Source organism: Rhincodon typus, chromosome 18, assembly GCF_021869965.1.
Source record: "Rhincodon typus isolate 14 chromosome 18, sRhiTyp1.1, whole genome shotgun sequence".
Lineage (NCBI taxonomy): Eukaryota > Metazoa > Chordata > Chondrichthyes > Orectolobiformes > Rhincodontidae > Rhincodon > Rhincodon typus.
Window position 1 is genome coordinate 28,800,095 of NC_063349.1, and position 27,157 is coordinate 28,827,251.

The 27,157-nt window shown below is 40.6% G+C and overlaps 1 protein-coding gene across 5 annotated transcripts in view; it reads right to left on the reverse strand.

Moving 5' to 3' along the window:
• Window positions 1-27,157, reverse strand: part of LOC109917580 (dedicator of cytokinesis protein 4) — a 410,977-nt gene that overhangs the window by 15,576 nt on the left and 368,244 nt on the right. For 4 of the 5 annotated variants that reach the window (XM_048607674.1, XM_048607673.1, XM_048607670.1 and 1 more), the window contains 5 exons: window positions 17,675-17,796; window positions 9,109-9,229; window positions 5,561-5,642; window positions 5,298-5,407; window positions 3,093-3,165 (listed from right to left, as the gene is read on the reverse strand). In XM_048607674.1, the coding sequence (XP_048463631.1) occupies window positions 3,093-3,165; window positions 5,298-5,407; window positions 5,561-5,642; window positions 9,109-9,229; window positions 17,675-17,796 (508 nt within the window). The remainder of the gene's footprint in view (window positions 1-3,092; window positions 3,166-5,297; window positions 5,408-5,560; window positions 5,643-9,108; window positions 9,230-17,674; window positions 17,797-27,157) is intronic. The other variant, XM_048607672.1, reaches the window with a different exon arrangement.

Below are 27,157 nucleotides of genomic sequence, written 5' to 3' on the forward strand. Positions count from 1 at the left end.
TACACTGCAAAGGGAAGGAGACAGAGAGGTTGATGCAGGGATGGTGGGGAGAGGGACGCCACAATGGGGATCAAGTGGTAGCTACAAGAGGTGGCAAATGGAGGCTGCAAGGGGTGGGTGACGAGATGGAGGCTGCATGGGGAAAGAAAGTGTGTCTGAAAGGGAGAGAAAACAACTTTAAACCGGTCAACAAATTAATATACAGCCAATTAGGGCCAACTGAACTTGAAATCACTGAGGAGATGAATTCCTTGAAAATGAATATGGAATCTTTAGCTTTACACTGCACAAGCTCAGCAGCTATATGCAAAAAAAAAGTGGTGGGTTCTATTGTAACAAATACCGTCAATTATTAAATTTAATGTAACACAGAGCTTGGAGATGGTGAAAAAAGAAACTTGTAACTCCCTGGTTAAAGTCTTCCAGCAATGGAAGCACATTAGATGTGACTTCACCAGTCTGCAGGTGTGAGGGTTGCCTATGGCTAAAGTTAACATAAAATAGCTGAAAATGGTTCAAGGTTGACATAAAATGGTTGAAGAGGAATTTTCAGTTAAAATAGCAGGCTTGCATAGCCTGATGCTTGAATTTAAATTATAAATTGAATAATAGTAGTCTGTGTAAAGGGGAGTATATCAAAGGTAATGAGGTTAAAACAACACAGAGGGCCTTCGAAATGCATACAACAGGGTCCTGTTGAACGAAAAGTGAAAATGCAGCTACTGCCTGCACTGAGAGAGTTTGAAAAAGAACATCCTTGAAAACTGCTGATAGGTATCCTTTTTCAGGCTAGTCCAAAATTTGATATTTAGCATGGGATAGAATGGAAGGGACGAATCTACATCAGTTAAGACCTTCAATTATAGCCACATATTTTATTTATATATAAATGGAGTTTTAAAGATATAGGCATTAAGGGATTTAACTATATTCCTGTAGAAATTCAGTCTAAGGCAGTTAGACTATTAACATAATATTTGGAATGTGCTTGAATAAGACGTATTGGGAAGACCAGGATAAGTGATAAGGGGGTCTGGTAAACTTCCTGGGACAACATGAAGTTACCATGGACTGATTCTACACTCTGACTAGATGTATGTGTAATCGTATGATTGGTTTGTAACAACCAAAAGCAGGCTAAAAGCAAACGTACAACAAATGTCTGTTTCTCTTTGTTCAGTGGGGAAGTCCCTGAACTGCTCAAGGCTTTCTTCTCATTGGTGTAAAACGATAAACTTTCCAATGCTGGAAGTAGAGCTGGGTATGAGGTGAACTTATACATCTTATTTAGTCATTCCATCCAAACACAGGCATGTTTAGGGGCATGTCATTTTGTGTGTAGAAATGTGTCAGTTATTTTGAACAGAAATCTTTGCTGCTAATGGTGGATCTTGGGTCGAGAAATGGCTGATAGAGTTTAATGCAGATAAATGCAAGGTGTTGTATTTTGGTAAGACAAACCAGAGCGTTTAATGGTAGGGCCCTAGAGAGTGTTGTCGAACAGAGACACCTAGGGATACATGCACACAGTTCCTTGAAAGTGGCATCACAGATAGACAGGGTGGTGAAGGCAGTGTTTGCTACAGTTGCCTCCACTGGTCAGAGCATTGAATATTAGAAGTCTTAAGGGGCAGAGGTAAGATGAACAGCCAAGGTTTTTTTTCCCTCCCCCAGAATAGGGGAGTCCGAAACTAGAGGACATAGGTTTAAAGAGAGAGAAGAAGGATTTAAAAGAGACTTGAGGGGCAACTTTCTCACCTAGATGTATATGGAACAAGCTGTCAGAGGAAGTGATAGAGGCGGGTACATTACAACATTTAAAAGACATCTGGACTGGTATACAAAAATGAAAGGTTTAGATGGATATTAGCCAAACACAGGCAAATGGGACTAGTTAAGTTTAGGAAACCTGGTTGGTGTGGACGAGTTGGGCCAAAAGGCCTGTTTCCGTGCTCTATGACTCTATGACATATATTATGCCACTTCAAATCAAATGGTATCGAGGAAATTAATGCTTTCCCTCTGCGTTATGGCTTTAAGTTTAATGCTGCATAGATAATTATTGAGAATATTGTTGAATTCTTCTAATTACACATCTGTGAGAGTCAAAATTCCCCACACATTGTCACAAAAACAGAAGGCATTGTTACAACTTGACTGTATCATTCAATGAAGTAGTTAGTAAGAACAGAAAAGGAGAAAGCCAAAAAGAAAAGCCTGAAGAAATCTCAAGAAAAGATCTGAAAAAGTTCTCTCAACCCCAGTGAACTGGCCATTCCAAAAACTAAAATTCAGAATTAATTAGTTGAACAAAGTATGTATGTGGACAGAACAGTAATGTGAAATCTAACAGACATTTACAAAATTCCGCTCAAAGGAAGGTGAAATGGATGACATCTGTACTTTGTGATTGGTGTTGTAACGGCCAAGAATGAAGTAGAGTTTCCCAAGAATCATAACTAGGTGTTCAACCATTGTAAATAAAAATTAGTTAATAAGTTTGATCTACATGAACAAAAATGTTCAATTTGAATCCATAGAAGCTATATTAATATTATGATGTTCTGGTCAAACCAACTCAAGTACTGTTAACAGTTCTGATCAGGAAATGAGAGGCATTGGAGAAAATAAAGAGATAAGCTTTCAAATCACTCTCAAACGCTTTGACATGCACCGAAGACACCTGAGAAATAAACTTACAGATTGGAGAATGGAAGTAACTTCAGAATATTGCTTTAAATAGAACACAGATAGTGCTACAAGCACTCACAGCCAAAACTAAGTACACTTAAGACTAGTATCAGGAAACTATTCTTTGAACAACGGATGATCAATGCAACAAATAGTTTTCTAGAGTAGTGCAGTTAAAAATCCTAGAATTACTTAAGATACATTTCAATGCTGAAATAACAAGACTATGGGGTATTTCAGGATGAAAGGATTATGGTAGCCTGCAGGTTCTCTGTATATTCCGATCTTGTGCACAATTTTTAGATTGACCAACTGATATCTATTGTCCAATAGTAATTGACAGCAATATTAATTACTAAAGAAATGATATATGTAGAAAGGAAATTATAGCATAAGCCCACCTTTTTCAGGTGCAGATAAATTGGGATCACTTCTGGGCATGCAGGAATCACCAATCTGCTGGGTAAGTGTCTGCTGAAGAATAGAAGGTTGAAACAATGCATGAGAAGCACCAGTTCATAAAATATTATAAATTGGTACAATGCCTCTAAACCACCAGCCGGAAATAAGACATTGCAATCATAAAATATCTGGTAAAATTATGGCACTGCACAAGATCACTACAATTCAGCATTGTTCATAATCAACTAGGGTTTTTTTTAATGAATCTAGAATCTGTCGTAAAAGATATACATTGATGACAAGTTTTTAAAATGCAGATCATTGCTTAAAATCTTTCTACAAAGCAAAATTTAATTTCACATTTTGTGCAGCATTATCAATTATAAACACAAATGGTAGCCTCATACATCACCAAAGAACACTCTTTCACTTTACGATATAGTGAATAATACATAATCAGCATTTTAATCTCCCCAAGGTTATAAATAAGTGAGAAAAATGCAATAGCAAGTTGAAAACCATTCAGACAGGTTACCATCCTCACTATACATTATTTTTTGACTTGTGCACAAAACTGAAAAAAGAAACAAATCAAAAGCAGCAGTTTTCTCCTAATTTTATTTGATGATCTTGTTAGCTGGTGTTTATTTTGATCTAATCACTCCTTGCTTCCTTGTTTAGATCTGTTCAGGATTGACAGATAATAATTTTCACCTTCATCCTGTATGCAAGCCTCTAATTCTTTTATTCTGTGTTCAGAACATAGATAAAGTCCCTCATCAAACTAGTTTCAGCTAACTGATTGAATTCCACCTTTTCATGTTCTCAGGAGTACAGAAGTCATTGAACCAGATCCTCAGGTCAGCAGCACTGGAGCCTTTCAACTTTCCAGTCTTGGTTCCAGGTTGACTCCAGCAACGAGCAGAGTCAGGAGGATTAGTGGCACAGTGTAGTTGAAGTGAAGATACTGACCCATTTTTTTTTGTGAAGAGTTTACAATGTCCCTGTCACCTACAACATTGTGCAATCTCCCTCGATAATGGTCACCCCTCCCTGACGCCTCGCCAAGCCTCACAGCCAGTTGGTCACACCCCCTCCTCCATAATGTTCACTCTGAAAATGCTCACTCCTCCCACACTTCCCAAAATACTCCACCCACCCTCGAAAATGCTTCCTTCCTCACTCACTGCCCCTCAACAATGCTCTGCTCCAAACAATGCTCATTGCCTCCTAGCTCATCACCCACCCTTTCCATCCTGAACAATGCTGCAACACCCCCACAAACACCCTAGACAAAGCTGACATCAGTTGGGTAGGTGCCAGGCCAATGAAGTGCAGTAATTAAATACTGTTTAGAGGGTGTGACAGCATTGTTAGGAAGAGGACAGATGGCGATGTTTGGGAGGGTGTTGGATGGTCAGAGGAGGGAGGTCTGGGATTTGCACATAATGTTGGGGGTTCATAAACTGTGTCACAGATGTGTGGATGGTGAGCAGAATTGGCGGGGGGTTGTTGGGCTGTGTGTGTAATGGAACCTTGCCGCGCTGAGCTTTGTTGGGAGTTGGGTTGGGGGAAGTAGTGGTGTGCTGATGTGTGTCAATGTTGCTATTGTGCTGCAGTGTTTTGACACTCCAGCTGAATTATTTCAAGCTGCAATCCTCAGCAGTTGCAAGAAAAAGGTCAAAGTAAATCTGCCCTAAAAAAAAATTGGGGAAATATAGGGAAGAGAGTCTGGGTAGGTTCTGGCAACCTCATTCCAGTAGGCATTCATGCAGTAATCTGGGCCAGATAAAACTGGCAAAGTGAAGTTTAAACTGTCCATACACGTAATGTGCACGTGTCAGGATTTTCTCAGAGTCCAGAGGTACATCAGCAACTTAAAGTAGTGCCATTCTCCATTCCCATATCAGAAGGTACAAGCCTTTGTTTCCAAAGGCCATTTAATCACTTGTGTGTCAACTTCTCTTTGATTGTGTTTTGAACCAGACACACATTCATCTTTTATTTTCCACGAAGCTAATCACAAAGCTTAAACTGCTGTTTCTCAGAAGAAATGGTTCATTCTATTTTAAATGCTTCAATAAAGTCCACATTTTGTAACTGAGAAGATCAATTACAAGGCAGCTCAAGTTTTGTCTGTGGCATTTTGTATCTTCATTTGAGAGAAAAACTGACAGTAAGTGCTTTCTTTATCATCTACTTACCTGCACAGGTTCCACAGATATTGGATAAATTGCACTACAAGGTCGTTCTCTGGGAGACAAACATGTATTTTCTCTTGAATGTTTGTGTTTATCAGATAGCAGCGGGGAGCCTAAAATATACAGTAAGGAAACAAATAGTCTTTCTTTTAAGTCATTTGGCCATAATATTTCCACTAACTCACAAAGAATTCAGAGCTGAAAAATTTACATATTTTAACATATAGTTTGAATTTTACCACTTTAACTGGATTGAACAGACCTACCTCTGGCACTGGATGGAGCTGAACTAGTAACATTTGGAGATGCTGAATGAGTGGAGCTTAAGCTCGAGGTAGATGGACTTGCCTACAAATAATACACAATTTAATTATTAATAAAGAAACTTGTCTTTTAAAGACCAGTAGCTCACTTTTAAATTGTTAAGAGAATCCCAACCTAATTCTACAATAAAGTATGTTATAGCATCACATCCTGCAGAATTAAGGGGTAGGTGATGGCCTAATGATTATATTGCTGGACTGTTAATCTCGAGACCCAGATAATGTTCTGGGGACCTGGGTTCAAATCCCACAACAGCAGATGATGGAATTTGAATTCAATTAAAATATAATCTGGAATTAAGAGTCTAGTGGTGACTATGAATCCATTACTGATTGTCGGAAAACCCCAGCTGGTTCCCTAATGCCCTTTAGGGAAGGCAACAGCCATCCTTACCTGGTCTGGCCTACATGTGACTCCAGACACACAGCAATGTGACTGACTCTTTATTGCCCTCTGCACAATTAGAGATGGGCATTAAACTCTGGCGTAACCAGCAATACCCTCATCCCGTGAATGAATAAAAAATAAATTAGCCAGTCATTCAGGGACAGGTGTATTTAAATAAAGAAATAATGACATCAGATGTCTCATTTTCCATTATTAATGCTGGACGCTTAGAAATAATACACCTATATATATATTTTAAGTAGTAATTATATATTTAATATAAATGATATATTAATAATATGATTAGAATATTAAGAAAAATATTAGTAATAGGATTAACAATGAATTGAGAAGATGGTCAATTCAAATTGTATTTTTGCCACTTTATTGGGGCCATAATATTGAAAATTTTCAAAAGCAATCAGAAGCAGCTTGCTAGTGCATTTCTCATGTTTCCTCCCAAAAGTGATGAACTGCGAAGAAATACTGCAAATGGTTTGCTGATATGACTGGTAATTTACTGTAATCAGAGCAAGTTACCTTGCTGTACTTTGAAGGTCAAGGAAAGTTTAGCTAGCACAGCAACAAATCAATCATATGTCATCGAAAAGGATTTGGGTGCAGGTGAATTTACTACATGTTCGATACAGCCGCACATAATTATCTTAATAAAACATAGGTGACTATCAAGAAAACATTCTACCATATAAAGCAGCCAATCAAATCTCAATAAGTCAGAAAAATGTAGATAATTAGATAATTGTAGTCTAGCTCCTAAAGATGCATGTTGTTAATGTTAATTTAATATTATTGTTAATTTAAACAAAAACATAAATATGCTGGTGAATGATATCAGAGTTAATCTGATATTGTCAATGCTGGATAAATAAGAAGCTCAGGAACTGTGAACTTAAAACTGCCCTAAAACACATATTCCTTCATCATCCACACAGTGTAGCTGCAGCCTATACCAGCAACTAGATGCATAATGTAATGCATCAAGGGATTTTCAACACCATTTCCCAAACCTGCCATTTCTACCATCGAGCAGACAACAGGAATACAACCAGCTCCAGGAGCTGCTTCAAGTCATACGCTGTCCTGACTTGGAAGTATGTACGCTTCAGCCACTCCTGTTTTTCATCCACTGTTCTCCCTTGGTGACAGCATCCCATAAACAGAACATCAGTTTTCACACGTAGACTGATGACATCCAATTCTAGCTCATTACCAGCACTTTGACCCCTCCATTTGTCAGATTACTGATTCAATACTTGGTACAGGATGAGCAAAAATACTCTCCAGTTAAACTCTGGGAAGATGGAAAACATTGTTTTTCAATCCCTGTCTCAAACTTATTCTTTTTGTTGTAGACTACATTCTTTCCCTCTGGCCATCATTAAAGTCTAAATCAGGCAGTCTGCAACATTGGTATCATATTTTACCCAGAGACGAACTATCAAAGATATATTTGCACCACCACTAAGATTACTTATTTCCATATCCGTAACTTTGCTCAGCTTCATCCATGCCACAGCTTCTCTGCTACTAAAATCACATTTGTGTCCTTTAGGATAACATAGATATATGACATTTGATCTAATCGTTCCATATGGTATTGATGCTCCACTGGTGAGTAACAATATCCACAATGTCTTTTGGTATTTCAAAAAATTACAAGCTTAATATCACTTCTGAGCTATTTCTTTTTCCTGGCCCAAACTGGGCCAAAAAGAAACACTGCAGCTTTCCAAACGTGAACATCAAGTAATCAGAAAGCACATGTTCCTGAAGAGTCTCCAATTAGTCCAAAACCCAGTTAGTTCCAATCAAAGTGCCAAATTGTCTTTGTAGGAACAGAGCCTCTGCAATTCCTCAATAAGGTCAGTAGGTGAGAGGAGAAGATGGGACTTGCCAATACTTAGTGAAACCTGGTAGAAGTACATTATAACAGACTGCATATACCTACCTCCCAAAAACTGGAACTGTAAGCCCTACTGGGAGTTCAGACGGGAATTCATAAAGTCGAGATTCTTACAGAGGGTCACTTATTAATCTCTATTTCATTGCATGCTGCTGAAATTACTGGTGCAGATGTTAAGTACTAGTGCGCAAAGCAGAGAACCTCTCCCAGCCCTCAACAGGCTTTGAATGTAAATTAATCAATTAGAAAACGTGGGTAATTTACTGGTGGTGGTAAATAGATGAATGAGATACCACGGGTCATTTGGTGACAGGGAAAAAAAAAATTCAGTTGTGTAAGAGCAGCTCTGGTTATAAAAAAAAATCCTTCTCCCATGCAACCAAGGAAAGTTACCTCAACATCAGTGACAGCTACTTTAATGAACAGTTCAGTTTTATAGTCCTCCCACACATCTCATAAATGAAAAAGAAGCTACAACTGCACAGTTTTCCACTGATGGAGACAACCCCTATGCCTAACTAAATTTATTTTCCAAACTGAAACAAATAATGGCACAGAGAATGACACAAATGTATGTGCAACATGTATTTGCAGTTGGACAGTGCTTTCAGAGTAAAATATTATGGACTGCAGCAGTTCATGAAGGCAGATCGCCACCATCTTCTCAAAGGTAATTAGGGACAGGCAATAAATGCTAGCCCAGCCAGCAACACCCATATCCTGTGAGCGAATAAAAAAAAAAACTTGAGCCACCTTCCATCTTGCCTCAGCAAAATCTATTGTACAGTAATGTCTCATTTTTGAAATCTACTTACGTCACTGGAAGCAACACAGCTCCATAAATTTAGCCAGTTCAAGTACGGAGATGTTGAATCAAAACTGGACACATTGATTTGAATAATACTATTAGGGTTGCAGGTCAATTAGTTCAGTTCGCTGGCCAGCTGGCTTGTAATGCAGAGGGAAACCAACAGCGTGGCTTCAATGCCTGCACCAGCTAGGTTACCCTGAAGGACTCTCTTCCTTTAATTTCTCCTCTCACCTGAAGTGAGGTGACCCTCAGATTCAATTACCACTTGTCATCTCTCAAACGAGAGAGCAGCCCTATGGCCTGGGAGGACTACAATGACTTTACCTCGACTATTAGAGTGGTTTCCATTTGGAGAAGACGTGATATACCTGCATTTGAAAGACTTCGTCAGAGCTTTCAGACTGCCCAGTGATGTTGCTAACTTCAGCTGATGCTTGTGATGACAATGAAGAAGAAGAGTACCTGTTGAACGCTGGGTAACTTAATGGGCTGCAAAAAAAAGCAAAGCATGCACCAGGGTTAACAAACTGACATTGTTTATTTTGCAGCATTGGTAGACGATTTGCTGCATTAAAAGAAATTTAAACTATTGAACAACTGATTTAATTTTTAAAACTCAACGAGTTTACAATTTTTCTTATTGCACCTTGGTGGTTTAAAGAGCAGGAGGTACTCAGGCAAAACAGTACAGAAATAAGGCACTCTCTTCGCAATGCTTCATATGACAGGCTGGTTATTCATTGAGAGTTTGTTTGATATTTAAACACAATCAGTTACTTCCAGCTCTAAAAGGGTGGATTCTTGAAGTTCACAACGCAGTCTCAACTGACATATGTGAGCTCTCAAGAATTTTGCAGGAGCTAGATTTGCCATTGTCTGCTGAGTTGTCTATAAACAACATGTATTACAAGGTTATAAAAAACAAACAATTGTGGATGCTGGACATCAGAAACAAAAACAGAAATTGCTGGAAAACTCAGCAGGTCTGGCAGAAAGCAGAGTTAGCATTTTGGGTGCACTGACATTTCCTTAGTGTTCTGAAATGTTAACTCTGCTTTCTCTTTAATGCAAGGAATGTTTTGAAGGGTTATGAGGGGATCACTGTCACCTTCAAACTGAAGTGAATTTCTTGACACGTCAACCAAAAAGCAGCTGCAGGAAATCCCAAACTGGAATGTTTCCAGTTAAGACCTGAGAGTTGTAGTGCAGGAATTGGAAAAGAGAAAAGAATAGGATATCAAAATATGAAAGTATTGAGAGATTAATGATCATAGACATGAGCCTGCATAGATTTAAGTTATAAATGTAAATCTGCCTTTGCAAGAACTACGTATGTTTTATTACTACTATTTTGGAAACAAAATTTGGATTATTAGTTGTTTAAAAAAATCTGAAGTACAAGTAGAACTGTGTGGTCGCTTAAGAGTCATACAGTATGGAAACAGACTAGTTTTCTTAAACTGAACTAGTCTAATTTGCCTGCATGTGGCCCATATCCCTCTAAACCTTTCCTATCCATGTACCTGTCCAAATGCCTTTTAAATATTGTAACTGTACTGGCGACTACCAGTTCCTCAGGCAGCTCGATCCATATCCAACACCACCCTCTGTGTGAAAAGGTTGCCCCTCAGGTTGCTTTTAAATCTTTCACCTCTCACTCTAAACCAATGCCCTCTAGTTTTGGACTCCCCTACCCTGGGAAAATGATCTTGGGTAAAGACCTTATCCATGCCTCACATGCTTTTATAAATCTCTATAAAAGTCACTCCTCAGTCTCTTACGCTCCAAGGGAAAGAGTCCCAGTCTGTCCAACCTCGCCTCATAATTCAAAACCCTCCAGTCTTGATGGCATCCTTGTAAATCTTCTTTGCACCCTTTCCAGTTTAAGAACATCCTTCCTACATTAGCGTGACCAGAACTGTACGCAGTACTTCAAATATGGCCTCAGCAATGTCTTGTACAGTCGTAACATGAATTTGTGCTACAGATGGTATGTAAGAGTCAGTGGCTAAGAACAAGCAGGTCCAAAGCAATAAATAGTTTTCGTGCTGCCACCAGTCAATCCCGTGGGCCCAAGAAGATTTGTCAGCCATCACTCTTCTTTACTGACAGCGCTCTACCAACCTATCAAATCTACTTGCTTGGAAACTAGCTGGGCCTCTGAACCATCTGATATTATATTGGATCAGAGCTGTAATAGAACACCATGAGAATACTGCTCACTACAGCAGAAAAATTAAGATTTGCCTTCAAAATGGGTACAGAATCCCAAGGGCCCTGACGGTTAAAATTTCTCAATGGATGCACGGAAAATTGTCTAAGTGCTAGTTCTCTGTGTAGTGATTATAACGAGGTCAGCCAGGTGAACCTCATAGAATATGAGTTCCCTGATTACACTGGTGAACAAGCCCAATCAGGGAGCCCTGGCTGACAGAAATAAACAGAAGTGTCAGACACCCTGTTCACTTGGACAGCTGCCTCTGAGGGAGCTGGATCAGTGTCAAGGACTCTCCACATGTAAATAAAAGGTGGCTTGGTGACAGGAGACTGGCCTCTGTGGGGTTATTTCAGGAGCAATGACAGAAAAATACACTCCTGAAGAAATTTGCTCGCAGCAGTCATCTTTGAGTTATGATGTGGAGGTGCCGGTATTGGACCAGGTGAACAAAGTCAGAAGTCACACAACACCAGGTTAAGGTCCAGCAGTTTTTGGAGCGCTACTTCGTCATTAGGTTATTTGGGACTTTGAAAAATGGTAAATTGCTTTTTGCAGCCAGAAAAATACCCAATCCCTCGCACAAAGCTGGTAGGAGGGGGAGGGGGGAAACTATCCTTCAAGAAGCTGGACATGAGCCATGTGTACTTGCAATTGCGGTCGGATGAGGATTCCCAGAACTATGCTACAATTATTAGCCATAAGGGATTGTACCAATATACGAGATAGCCATCTGGGGTATCGTCAGCCTATGCAACTTTTCAACAGACGATACAGAACATTTTACAAGGTCTACCCCAGGTCACCATTTATATAGATGACATGCTAATAATGGGGAAGACCAATAAGGAGCACTTAGAGAACTTGGACATAGTCCGTAAATGTTTCTCCAGGGCAGGCATACACCTTAGAAGGGAAAGTGTGTGTTCCAGGCACCCCAAGTGACCGCTGGTGGTACCACCACTAGACGAATTCATAATGGTTTTAAATTTTCTGGACATACTCCCAGTCAGAGCTGGTGATGATGGGTGAAACCAAAGGGCCGTCACAATCAGAATTGAAAACTTTTCGGACCTGGAGAGATTAGATCAGAGTAGAGGATGGCATATTATTACGGGGAGCAAGAATGTTTGTCCCAAGCAATGTTGCCACCAGATACTGGCTGAACTCCACCAGGGTTATCCAGAAGTTTCCAAAATGCAGATGTTTGCAAGCAGTTAAGTCTGGTGGCCAGGATTGGATACAGACTTAACTTTTTTTGTCCTTTTTGGCACTCTGGGTACTGCCTCACCATGCAGTTATCAGCAGCAGCTCCCCAACATTTGTGGGAATGGCTGGGTAAGCCCTGGACTTGGTTACATGTTGACTATGCAGGTCCTTTCATGGGATCAATGTTCTTAGTCATTTTAGATGCTTGCTCGAAGTGGCTGGACATGCATACAGTTCATTTGTCAAACATAGGGACGGCAATAGAAATACTACACACATCTTTTGCAATACATGGACGTCTGGAAGTGTTGGTCATATATAACAGGCCATCATTTACCAGCAGGGAATTTGAGTATTTCCTAAAGTCGAATGATATTCGCCATAAGGACAGTTCCGTACCATCCATCATCTAATGGTCCGACAGAAAGAGTAGCCCAAACTTTGAAGACAGGCTTAAAAAAAGTCTACAGCTTCACTCAATACCAAACTGTCTCAGTTCCTATTTGACTATAGGTCCACCCCTCAAGCAACTACTGGGATAGCTCCTAATGAGTTGTTAATGGGGAGAAGACTCCACACCAGGTCGATTCTGATCTTCCCTGACCTGGGGGTGGGGAAATGCCATCAAGAACACCAACGCCAGACAGTTTATTTCAGGGGACAAAGTTTGGTGTAGGAACCACAGGAACAGCTCTACATGGGTAAGAAGCATGGAGGTCAGGTCCAGTGACATATAAAGTTTAGGTAGCTGCAACAGTCCTGAACAAGCATGTAGATGTTATAAAAGTTGCAAACTCATAAATGGCGTGGGAGCAAAACATGCCTGGCTCCTCGACAGGCTCTCTGACTTCTGGAACCTGTGGGATCCCCCTCTCCATTAAGCATTGAAGAGACCTTGGAACCTGCGATGGACATGGCGGATATAGCAGTCTCAATGCCTTTGCTACCTGGCGAAGGGAACAAATTTCTTCCCTGATGCTCCAGCTCCTAGCGGTGAGCTATTGTGCATTACAGACCACACATCTCAGAGACAGAGTTTGAGGAACCTGTCCTGGTGCTAAAATGCCCCAGGAAAAACTACAAAAACAAGAACTAGCCAATGTCCTCACACTCAGACAGTGGAGGGATGTAGTGATTGTAACAATGTCAGGCACATGGACCTCAGAATAGGAGTTCCCTGATTGGGGCTGTTAATTGCCCCAGAGAGCCCTGGCTGACAAATAAGAACAGGAGTGTCAGACATCCTGCTCACTCAGAGTTGAATCTAAGGGAGCTGGATCGGTGTCAAGGATTTTCTACGTGTAAATAAAGGTTGACTTGGTGATGGGATACCGGCCTCCATGGAGTTATTTCACTCAGGATGAGATTCTAAGATCATAAGACATAAGAGCAGAAATTAGGCCATTCTGCCCATCAACTGTGTCCCGCCATTCATTCATGGCTGATAAGTTTCTCAACCCCATTCTCCCGTTTTCTCCCCATGACTCTTGATCTCTTTGACAATCAAGATCCTATCTCTGTTTTAAATACACTCAATGACCTGGTCTCCACAGCTTTCTATGGCAATGAATTCCGTAGACTCATCACTCTGGCTGAAGAAGTTTCTCCTTATCTCTGTTCTAAAGGGTTTTCCCTTTACTCTAAAGCTGTGCCCTTGGGTCCTAGTCTCTCCTGCCAATGGAAACACCTTCCCAGCATCCACTCCATCCAGGTCTTTCAGTATTATGTAAGTTTCAATTAGATCTCCCCTCATACTTCTAAACTCCATTGCGAATAGACCCAGAGTCAAACGTTTCTCATAAGTTAAGCCTTTCATTCCTGGGATCATTCTCGTGAACCTCATCTGGACCTGCTCCAGGGCCAGTATATTCTTCCTGAGACATGAGGCTCAAAATTGCTCACAATACTCCAAACGTGGTCTGACCAGAGCTTTATAAAGCCTCAGAAGTACTTCCCTTCTTTTATATTCTAGTCCTCTCGAAATAAATGCCAACATTGTATTTGCCTTCCTAACTACCGACTCAACTTGCAAGTTTACCTTAAGAGAATCCTGGACTAGGACTCCCAAGTCCCTTTGCACTTCAGATTTCTGAATTTTCTCTCCATTTAGAAAATCATCCATGCCTCTATTCTACCTACCAAAATGCATGACCTTACCCTTTCCTATGTTGTATTCCATCTGCCACTTCATTCCCCACTCTCCTAACCTGTCTAAATCCTTCTGCAGCCTCCCTGCCTCCTCAACACTACCTGTCCCTTCACCTATCTTTGTGTCATCTGCAAACTTTACCAGAATGCCCTCAGTTCCTTCATCTAGATCATTAATGTGTAAAATGGAAAGTTGTGGTCCCAACACTGATTCTTGTGGAACACCACTAGTCACTGGTTGCCATCCTGAGAAAGACCCTTTTATTCCCACTCTCTGCTTTCTGCCAGACAGCCAATCTTCTATCCATACTAGTACCTTGCCTCTAACACCATGGGCCCTTATCTTACTCAGTAGCCTCCCAAGTGGCACCTTGTCAAAGGCCTTCTGGACATCCAGGTAAATAACATCCATTGGCTCTCCTTGGTCTAACCTGCTCATTACCTCCTCAAAGAATTCTAACAGATTTGTCAGGCATGACCTCCCCTTGATCAAACCATGCTGACTTTGCCCTATTTTACCACGTACTTCTAAGTATTTGGAAATCTTATCCTTCATAACAGACTTCAAAATCTTACCAACGAACGAGGTCAGACTAATTGGCCTGTAATTTCCCGTCTTTTGCCTTACTCCGTTCTTAAACAAGAGGGCTACGTTATCAATTTTCCAGTGCTCTGGGACCCTCCCTGACTCCAAGGATTCTTGAAAGATCACCACTAATGTCCCTGCATCTCTTCAGCTATCTCCTTCAGAACTCTGGGGTATAGTCCATCTGGTCCAGGTGATTTATCCACCTTCAGACCTTTCAGTTTTTCCAGCACCTTCTCCTTGGAGATGGCCACCATATTCAGCTCTGTCCACCTGCTGACTTTGAATTTTTGGGATATTACTTGTGTCTTCCACCGTGAAGACTGATGCAAAGTACTTATTCAGTTCTTCAGTCATTTCTTTGTTTCCCGTTGCTACTTCTCCAGTATCATTTTCCAATGGCTCAATGCCCACTTTTGCCTCTCTTCTGCCCTTTATATTTGTAAAGAAACTCTTCTAATCTTCTTTTATATTACTGGCTACATTACCCTCATATTTAATTTTTTCCCTCCTTATTTCTTTTTTCATTGTCCTCTGTTGGTCTTTATAGGCTTCCCAATCCTCTGGCTTCCTGCTGCCCTTCACCACATTATACGCTTTCTCTTTTGCTTTTATGCTATCACTGACTTCCCGTATCAGCCATGGTTGCCTCATTTTCTCTTTAATATGCTTCTTTTTCTTAGGGATGAATTTTTGCTGTGTCTCCAGAATTAATCCCAGAAACCCCTGCCATTGCTGTTCCACTGTCTTTCCTGCTCGGCTCCTCTCCCAGTCAATTCTGGTTAGCTCCTCCCTCATACCTCTAAAGTTGCCTTTATTCAACTGTAATACCATTACATCTGATTCCATCTTCTCTCTCTCAAATTGCAGAGTAAATTCTATCATATTATGGTCAATGCCTCCTAAGGTAAAGGAACCCTTAAGCTCCCTTATCAAGTCTGCCTCACCGCACAACACTAAATCCAGTATTGCCTGTTCCCTAGTTGGGTCCACTAGAAGCTGCTCCAAAAAGCCGTATCAGACATTCCACAAACTCCTTTTCTTGCAATCCACTACCAACCTGACTTTCCCAGTCCACCCGCATATTGAAATCTCCCATGATCACTATAAACTTGCCTTTCTTACGCACCTTTTCTATCTCCTGGTATATCTTGTGCCCCAATCCTGACTACTGTTCGGTAATTCCCATTATGGTTTTGTTTTACCTTTGTGGTTCCTCAACTCTACCCACACAGATTCAACAGCATCTGACCCTATTTTGTTTCTTGCTATTGATATAATTTCATTTCTTACTAATAAGGCAACACCTACCCCTTTGCCCACCTGCCTGTCTTTTTGATAGGATGTACATCCTTGGATATTTAGCTCCCAGTCCTGATCCCTTTGCAGCCACATCTCCATAATGCCCACCACATCATACCTGCCAATTTTGATAATTAAAACAGTCTTTTAACTTTAAATCTAAACAATTTTTTACCTTGCGCCAATCTGAATGAAAAGTGGCCACTTTAAAATATGAAAAATAAACCATTATACTTTGTGTGTTGAAATAACCTTGAGTTTTGCTGAAGTTTTCAAATAGAATGAGTTTGCTTGATGGACAATGTCATGACCATAGGAGGAATAATCCCAACTGCCCAATCTCCTCTCTGTGCTGAGACTAACTACCATTTACAACCAATCCAAACCCTGTTGTTGGGCAGTCACTTTTTTATTCAGACACTAATGTCCCACAAAAGTATCAAATTAACTTTTCAGCAAAGTTATATGCTTTTGTAACCATAAGTGATATTGAGGCTCTGGTCAAGAAAAAGGAGGAGGCGTATGTCAGGTATAGACAGCTTGGATCAAGTGAATCCCTTGAGGAGTATAGACGATGTAGGGGTACACTTTAGGGAGGGAATTCAGAATGCATAAGAGGACATGAGGTAGCTTGGGCAGATAAGTTTAACGAGAATCCAAAGAGATTCTACAAGTATATTCAGAACAAAAGAGTAACTAGGGAGAGAATAGGGCCCCTGAAAGATCAACAAAGCCATCTATGTGTGGATCCATAGGAAACAGGTGAGATCCTAAGTGAATATTTCACGTCAGTATCTACTGTGGAGAACATTACTCTGAGATCTCATATACCCTGAGGTGATCGATTCATAGGGTTCCTTCACATGAATTATGATTGTTGTAGAAGGGCTGAATCAAATTATAAGCATAATGGGATTATAGTAATTAAATCAACCACGTGTATTTAACTCTACTACTACTTTTTCTGTGGGTGGAGGGAAATAAAATTGTCACTTATGTTTTGTTTATCCATTGGGAAACGGACTGAAGATTATGTTTTTACAGTCCCATGACCAATGTTTTCCTCTCCAGTATCTACTGAACTATGCTGTGAGTGTTCAAATAGGTAAAACCACTGTTAACATGGTGTTATTACTTTAGCCAAAATCTGGGTACAATTTGACCATGTAGTGCCCAATTGAAAATATGTTTTTCAAATTATGTAAACATGTGAAATTATTTCAACAATGATGAGCTGTAGGGTTACGAAAACATCATTGGAATTAAATTGTACTCTTTATCAAGAAGAATAATTACATGAAATTGTATAGTAATGCTCTTTCAGCTGCCTGATCCCATGGATAATTAAGGAGATGTGTAGAACACAACATTTCTTAGTTTTATACAGAGAGCATGAAAGTAAGAAAAATAATTAGAGATCTTATATGCAGAAAGCATTCATTTTAAAAAGAAATAGTTTTGGAGATCATCCTACCTGCGTCTGTTGACAAGTCTGGCTCCATCTGGACTTATAGCACCCAACGTAGGGTTCCTGCAAGTACGAGGGCTACCGTTGGTTAAGTGTATTGGGCTCACACGAGCATATCCTGGAAAATCCTGTAAATGGGCAGAAAATATAGATTAACTGTCAAAATATGCAATCATAGTAACAGCACAATGGTGTTTACGATTTGTCCTCCCATGCAAAACATTATGTAGCTAGAGTTGAATTTGAGGCTGCAAATGAAAATTTCAGCAGAGTAACTTTGAATCAGTACCACAACCATACCTATGGACCATCCTGCATGCTGAAATCAAGAATTACTTTACTGTGTTTGTCGGAACCATCCAAACTTAACTCAGTTTCTCAAAATAAATACTCAAGGATATAGAGTCATAGAATCATGGAGATACGGAGCATGGAAACAGAGCTTTCAGTCCAACTCGTCCATGCCGACCAGATACCCTATATAAATCTAGTCCCATTTGCCAGTATTTGGTCCATATCCCTCTAAACCTTTCCTATTCATATATCCATCCAGATGCCTTTTAAATGTTGTAATTGTACCAGCCTCCACCACTTCCTCTTGCAGCTAATTCCATACACGCACCAGTCTCTGCGTGAAAAAGTTGCCCCTTGGGTCCCTTTTATATCTTTCCCCTCTCACCTTAAACCTATGCCCTCTAGTTTTGGACTCGCCAGTGCTGGGGAAAAGGCCTTGCCAATTTACCATTTTCCGTGCCCCTCATGATTTTATAAACCTCTATAACGTCACCCTTCAGCCTCTGACACTTCAGGGAAAATGGCCCCAGCCAACTGAACCTCTCCCTAAAGCTCAAACCCTCCAACCCTGACAAGATTCTGATAAATCTTTTTGGTACCTTTCTAGCTTGACAACATCTTTCCTATAGCAGGGAGACCAGAATTGCACACAATACTCCAAAAGTGGCCGAACCAATGTCCTGTACAGCCGCAACATCACCTCCCAACTCCTTTAGTTAATACATTGACCAATAAAGGCAAGCATACCAAATGTCTTCTTCCTATCCTATCTACCTGTGACTCCACTTTCAAAGAAATATGAACCTGCACTCCAAGGTCTTCTTGTTCAGCAACAGTCCCCAGGACCTTAGCATTAAGTGCACGTCCATAAAAAATAATAAAAATAAGACTTTAATCTAGTATGCATGATCTGTTTGCCATTTTAAGCTCCTACTGTTTGGCAGTTCTTTTGGGCACAGTTGCACTTTTAATACTAATATTATCAAAACTTTGGTAATGGCTTAAACCAAAGATTTACCAAATCAAAACTGAAGTGGGATTGAATATCTGTACCAACAAGAGGAAAGCAATTATTAAATATTTCTCACTGATGCTCAGTTTGTATTGTGTCAGGGCCACTCAGCTCCTGACCTCATTATTGTCTTTGTCCAAACATGGACAAAAGAATGAAACTCCAGAGTAACATTCCTTGACAGCATTTGATCAAGTGTGGCATCAAGGAGCCTTGGCAACATTGGAGTCAATGGGAATCTACTGGTCTGCATCATTCCTAGCAAAAAGGAAAATGGTTGTGGTTGGTGGAGATCAATCATCTCAGTCGGAGGGCATCTCTGCAGGAGCTCCTCAGGATAGTGACCTAGGATTGACCATCTTCGGGGGCTTTAACGACCTTTCCTCCATCATAAGGTCAGAAGTGATTGCACAATGTTCCACACCATTCATGACTTCTCAGATAGTGAAGAAGCTGCTGTCTGTATGCAGCAAGGCCAACAATTTGGGCTGATAGATGACAATACACATTCAGATGATAGAAGTGCAAGCCAATGGCCATCTTAAACAAGACAAATTTGAATCAATTCCCCCTGACATTCAATGGTATTATAGTTGCTAAGTTCTCCACCATCAAATCCCTGGGGTTACACTGACCAGTAACTGAACTGGAACTAACTGCACATGAATACTGTGGCTACAAGAGCAGCTAAGAAGCTAGGAATTCTGCAGCAAGAAATTTACCCCCTGCCTTCCCAATGCCTGTGAGTGATCTACAAAGGAACAAGTCCGAATTGTGACAGAATACTTTCCACTTGTCTGGATGGATGCAATTTCAGCAACACTCATGAAGATCAACCCCATCTAGGTCAAAGGTGTCTGCTTGGTCTGCATGGATATCCACCGCTTTGAACATTCACTCCTTCACCAGTGATACACCATGTAGCAGTATGATCCATCGGTAAGATGCTGCGCAGCAACTCATGATTCCTATGGCAGCACCTCCCAATCACAACAACCTAGAAGGATGTGGGGAGCAGATAGATGAGAACACTGCCATTTGCAAGTTTTGCTTCAAGTTACACACAACCCTGACTTGAAACTAGATCACTATTCCATCACCATTGAGGGATCAAAATCCTCCAACTCCATTCCCAACAGAATTGCAGATATGCCTAAACCCCAATGACTGTAGCACCTCAAGGCAGCAGCTCACCACCATGTTATCAAGAGCAAGTTAGGATGCACAACAAATGCTGACCTAGTCAACAAGGTCCACAAACCCTGAACGAATAAAAAATTTCATAGTAACATGATCAAAATGTATCCACTGACATAATTTTTAAAAACTTAAGAAATCAGTGCAGGAGTAGATCATCCAACACTTTGGGGCATCATCAACATTCAGTAATATCAAACACCATTTACTTGCACCACCCCTGTATCCTTTGACATTTTTAATATGTAGAAATCTATTAATGCAAATCTTAAACATACTCAATGACAAGAGTCTCCACAGTCCTCTAGGGAAGAGAATTTGAAAGATATACCTACTCTGAGTTAGGAAATTCCTCCTACTTTCAATCGTAAATGGTTTGTTATTTGTTGTGCCTGCTTCCACCCCCTGGGTCAGCCAGTGGAAATACTTCATGCATCTACCCCATCAATCCCTATTAGAATTTTGTATAATTGAATGAGATCACCTCTTATTCTTCTAAACCCCAGAAAATATAGACCCTGTCAATGTAATCTTTGCTCATACAACAATCCCTCCATCACAGAGATTAATTTGGTGAACCTTTGTTGGCAAGTGTATCTTTGTGTGGATAAGGAGAACAGAAGTGCACACTGTGGGTACAGTCTCACCAATATAATAATCTTTATTTACATATGAAAGCATCTCATAAAATAGATCATTTGCCTTCTTAATTATTTGTTGTATCTGCAAATCAATTTTCAGTGGATCATGATTATGAACATCCAAGTTGTTTAGACTGTTAACACCTTTTTTAAGATTCATTCATTAGACAATAGGCATTATTGTCTTAACAGGTATTTAATGCTCATCTCAAATTGACCAGAGGGCCTTAAGAGTTAACCATGTTGCTTTGGATCTGGAATTACATGTAGGCCAGACTGCGTAAAGACAGTCTCCACATCCCACATCTGCCAAAGGATGTTAGTACACAACAATGGTTTTTATGACAATCAGCAGTGATTACATGATTGCCATCAAGCTAGTTCTTTTATTCCAGATTTTTATTGAATTCAAATGTCACCATCTGTCATGAAAGGATACAAACATGTGCCCAGATCTTGAGCCTGGGGTTCTGGACCTGTGACATTACTGCCGCACCGCCTCCTCCCAGCCTCTAAACATTTAAGAAATACTCTATTTCTGTTTTCCAACCAAAGTGGGTTATCATACATTTCTCCACACTGTATTCTAGCTGCCAAATTTTGCCCACTCACTTTAGCTCTCCAAACGCCCTTGAAGACTCTTTATATCACCCTCAAAACTCTCACTCGTCTCTAGTCTTGTGCCATCTGAAAACTCGTAATTTAATCCTCACACATCTTTGGTATAGATAGAGAGTAGCTGGAGCTCATGCACTGACCCTTGCCGTACCCAACTAATCATGAACCATTAGTCAGCTTTCAGCCAGCATGCTACGATATTCCCATCCCCCCACTCCCAATTCCATGTGCGCTCTTTTTGTTTACTAACCTCTCGGGTGGGACCTTATAAAGTTTTATGAAAATTCAAACGTACCACACCTACTTCTTCCCCTCTCATCCATTCTTTTCAATACATCATCAAAAAAGTACGACAGGTTTGTTAAGCATGATTTCCTTTTCATAAATACATGTTGACTTTGCCCAATCCTACCAATATTTTCTAAGCATCTTGTTATCACTTTCTTTGTAATAGATTTTAGCATTTTCCCTATGACTTATGTTAGACTAACAGGTCTGTGGTTCCCCACTTTCTCTCTCCCTTCTTTCTTAAATAACAGCATTATACATAGAATTTTGAAAGATGACGACCAATGCATTAACGCCTCTACAGCCATTTCTTTCAAAATTCTGATATAGAAATCAGGTCCAGAGGATTTATCGGCATTAAGTCCCTTCAACTTCTTTAGTCCTTGTTTTAAAACTAATATTAACATCTTGCAGTGCTTTGATTACAATAGTCCCTAGATTCTCCATTATGTCTAGGACACAAATAGTTTCCTCTGTGAATATAAAGGCCAAGTGTTTGTTTCATTTCTCTGCCATTTCATTTCTTTCATTTTTAAATTCTCCTGACTCTATGTAGCTTACATACCCATAAAGGCTTTTACAGCCTGTGTTTATGTTTCCTGCTAGTCTACTATCATTTCTATATTCTCTTGGCTTTCCTTTTCAGAAGTCTGAAATTTTTCCCATGAGTGAAAGTAAAAGCAGATGAAGAAGACAGCAGACTATATGATTCAAACCTGTTCTACGATTCAATAATAACATAGCTTAACTGTTACTCCTCCATTCTTGGGCAGCCTTCCCAACTAGAGCGACCATGAAATCCCTATACTGTAGAAGCAGGCCATTCAGCTCAGTGAGTTCACACTGACCCTCTGAAGAGCATCCTGACCTCTTACCCTATCCCTTTATTTCAATGGTTAATCCACGTAGCCCGCACACCTTTGGACTGTGGAAGGAAACCAGAGCACTGTGGGAGGAAACCAGAGCAGACTCACGCAGTTGTAGGGAGAATGTGCAAATTCCACACAGACAATCGCTCCAGGGTGGAATTGAACCCAAGGTCCCTGGCACTGTGAGACATCAGTGTTAACCACCGAGCCACCGTGTTGCCCAGGTGTTCAAAATTCTGAACTGGGACTCATTAAAAAGCCAACAGAGGGCACGTACTGATTGACACGTTGGAGGGTCAATGGCAAAAGCTCCTTAAAGGTATGAAGTCCTGTAATGACATTTCCTGGAATATGTTAAGCCACAGTTGGCATTCAATTATTGAAGACAGCCATCAGAGAAAAAGCTTGCCATGCACATGATAAGTAAAATTGGGTGTTTCAGCTTTTATTTCAAACTGATCAAAGATCAAATAATCTTCAATGAATTTCAACTTGATGAAAACCCAATACTTCTGCTTGCAAAGACTGACTTCAATGCACAGTCTGAGTGAGAATTCTGCCTCAGTCAAGCCTTTATCTCTCACTAAGAGCCAGTGATGTAGATTTTCATCATTGCAACAGGTTAAGTCAGCAGTGACAGCAACCCAGCCTCACAGGAAGAAAATACATAGTATGCAGTGTCCTGTGGGACAGCCCGTCTGGCAGGAATGCTGCAGAATAAGTAATCACTGAGGCAGGGCTGCTCCAAACATTGAACACATGGGTGCAGATCTTCTGCTCCGATGATGCTGCTTGGCCTGCTGTGTTCATCCAGCTCTGCACCTTGTTGTCTCAGATTCCTGCTTACTGCCTCTCACTCTCTGTTCCAGCTCATAAGTCAGTACTCACCCACACTCCCAGTTCTATATTTTTAAATTAATTCATGGGACAAGATCAGCATTTATTGCCAATTCCTAATTACACAGAGGGCAGTTAAGAATCAACCACATTGCTGAGGGTTTGGAGTCACATGTAAGTTAGGGTGGCAGTAGTTCACATTAATGAGCCAGATAGGGTTTTGCCAACAATCAACGTCATTAGATCCTTAATTCCAGATTTTTATTGAATTCAAATTCTGCCATCTGCCATGGTGGGATTCAAACCCAGGTTCCCAGAACATTACCTGGGTCTCTGAATTAACAGTCTAGCGATAACACCACTAGGCCATGGCCACTCCATTGATCATACATCAATTAAAACTCAACCACAGCCAAATGTGATTCAAAGCCCAGGGAAACCTGCCAATCAAACTCAACCCACAACCCACAACCCTCAAGCACCACAAACTACAATCCCCATTCGAGAATTTTGTGGAGATGAAAACGTGGACATTTCAGCAACCTGGCCAAAACTATCAAGACGCCTGGTCATTTAGTTCAATAACTGAATTTCAACCAGCAAAATATGTACAGCTGACTGTTTTTGATAAAAGAACAGCCTCAAGCGACTGTGTGGATTTTGCACATTGTCCCAGTGTCTGATTGGGTTTCCTCCGGGTGCTCCGGTTTCATCGTACAGTCCAAAGATGTGCAGGGTAGGTGGATTGGCCATGCTAAATTACCCACAGTGTCTAGGGTGGGAAATGCAAGGATAGGGTAAGGGGTGGGTTAGGGTGGGAAATGCAAGGATAGGGTAAGGGGTGGGTCAGGGTGGGATGCACTTTGGAGGGTTCCCAGATTCCCAACACCCTCTGGGTGAAAATGTTTTTCCTCATCTTCTCTAAACCTTCTGACCTTACCTTAAATCTGTGCCCCGATCACTGATCCCTTCATCAAGGGGAAAAGTTTATTCCTGTCTGCCCTATCTATGCCCCTCATAATTTTATAAATCTCAATCATGTTCCCTCTGAATCTCTTCTGCTCCAAGGAAAACAGCCCCAGTCTGTCCAATGTCTCTTCGTAACTGAAACTCTCCAACTTAGGCAACATCCTGGTAAATCTCCTCTACATCCTTTCCAATGCTATCACATACCTCCATAATGTGGATATCAGAACTATACACAATACTCTAGTTGTGGCCTACCCATCATTTTATATTTTCAACATAACCTCATTACTCTTAAAATCTATGCTGCAACTAATAAAGGCAAATATCCCATATGCCTTCTTAATCACTTTATCCACTTGTCCCACCACCTTAAGGGACTTTTGCACAAGCTTCCCAGGATCCTACTGTTCATCGTGTATTCCCCTGCCTTGTATGTCTTGCCTAAGTGCAGCACTACACATTTATCTGGATTGAATTTCATTTACCACTGATCAGTCCATCTGACCAGCCCATCTATATCCTATTGTAAACTAAGGCTATCCTCCTCACTAATATACTACCCCGCCAATGTCTGTATCATCTGCAAACTTACTGATTAACCCACTTACATTCAAGTCTACATCATTTATAAACAGCAAGGGACCAATACTGACCCCTGTGGGATCCTGCTGTACAGACATCCAGTCAGAAAAACACCCATCAATCATCACCACTGACTCCTGCCACTTGCCTAATTGTGGATCCAATTTGCCAAATTTCCTTGGATCCCATGGGCTTTTACCTTTGCTATCGGTCTCCCATGTGGGATCTTATCAAAAATCTTGCTGAGATCCAAGTAGAGTACATCAAACGCACTGCCCTCCCCTACACCTGGTCACCTCTTCAAAAAAATTTAATCAAGTCAGTCAGACATGACCTCCCGTTAACAGAACCATGCTGACTGTACTCGATTAAATGCAGATCAATTTTGTCTTTCAGAATCACTTCTAATAGTTTCCCCACCATCAAGGTTAGACTGACCATCCTGTTCCTGGTTTATCGGTTGTTCCCTTCTTTAATACTACTATCATAAGGGCTGTCCTCCAGTCCTCTGGCACCTCTCCTGTGGGCAGAGAGAATACAAATGCCCTTGTTAATTCCTCCCTTGCCTCACTCAACAGCCTGGGATAAACTTCAAGAGCTAGAATAAATTTATCTAATTTTAAGTCTACCAAAGCATGAAGAACCGCCTCTCTATCTATGCTAATTTCTTTAATTGTATCACAGACCTTCTCTCTGATTTCTATACCCACATCGGCTCTCTCACTGCGAGAAGTTACCCAGAGTATTCATTGAGAACACGACCCACTTTCTCTGGCTCCATGCACAACCACTGTGGTCCTTAATGGGCTCTACTCTTTCCCTCATCAACCTTTTACCCTTAAAATATCTGTAAAATAAATTAGGGTTTTCCTTTATTTTAACTGCCAATATCCTTTCATGTTCCCTTTTAGCTTCCCAATCTCTCTTTTAAGTTTCCTCTTATACAATACATACTTCTTGAAGGCTTCTATTGTTTTGAGCCTTTATTATCTGTAATAAGCCTCCCTTTTTCCCCAATCCAATAAATCATCCAGGGTTCACAGGATTTATTGGTCCCGCTCTTTTTCTTTATGAAATATGTTGTTAGCCCTGTATGCTCCACATTTCCTTCTTGAATCCATCCTACTGTTCAGAGACAGATTTACTGGAAAGTATCCACTCCTAGTCTACCCTGGCCAAATCATAACTGATCTTATTAAAATCAGCCTTCCTCCAATTGAGAACTTTGATTTCAGGCCCATTCTTGTCCTTTGCCATAACAATCTCGAATCTAAGAGAGTTATGATTGCAGTCTTCACAATGCTTCCTCGTTGATACTTCAATGAGTTGATCAACATTACTATCTAACAGTAAGTCTAGGATGGCCTCCTCTCTTAAAGGACCTTGTACATATTGGCTTAAACAGCTGAGAGTGGATTTAAGTATTCCACTCTCACCAAACCTTTCACACAATGACTACACCAGTTAATGTGGGGGAAGTTGAAATCCCCTATTAATACTTGGCAGAAGGCATGTCAAAATATCCAGTAGTATTCTGCAAGCTGCACAAGTTCACCATCAACCATTTGCCCCATGGTGAAGGATATGGCCCTAACTTCAAGGAACTGGAGTTTTGTTTATTGCCATTGTAATCAGCAAAGCCAATCACTCCAACTGCATTGATGACCTCCTTGCTTCCTTGTTGTCAGCTGGTTTCTGGTAAACCTGCGCAGCAAGCAACTACTCCCATGCATCTTGACATACCCTCGGCCAACTACTACAGGGGTCTTCCAGAGCAATTCAGGTATTGGAAGCCTTTCAGCACCAGGAACTGCTCTACCAGCTTTTCCATTTTGGAGTTCAAGGCTCCAACCAATGCCTATCTCTTTAACACACACAACATGCATTCAGCAGCAGAAAGGACCCCATACCAGCGTTATTTAAATGAATCATCACCAATTTACAAGTTATTTACGAGTGGCTCTTACGATTATAGAAATGTTTGATAGATTGTGCTATTATTAAAGTTGAAGTCTACAGAGAGTGTACAGCCTCTAGGCTGTCTCTGCATGGTGGTAATTAAAGCATCTATATCTGGGACCAAGTACTGTGAGCAGAATTCTTGAAGTCAGAACGAACGCCTTCAATGTGTCCAACATTATCTGTTTTAACTTCAATTTTAAAAAGACTACAATATTCTGTT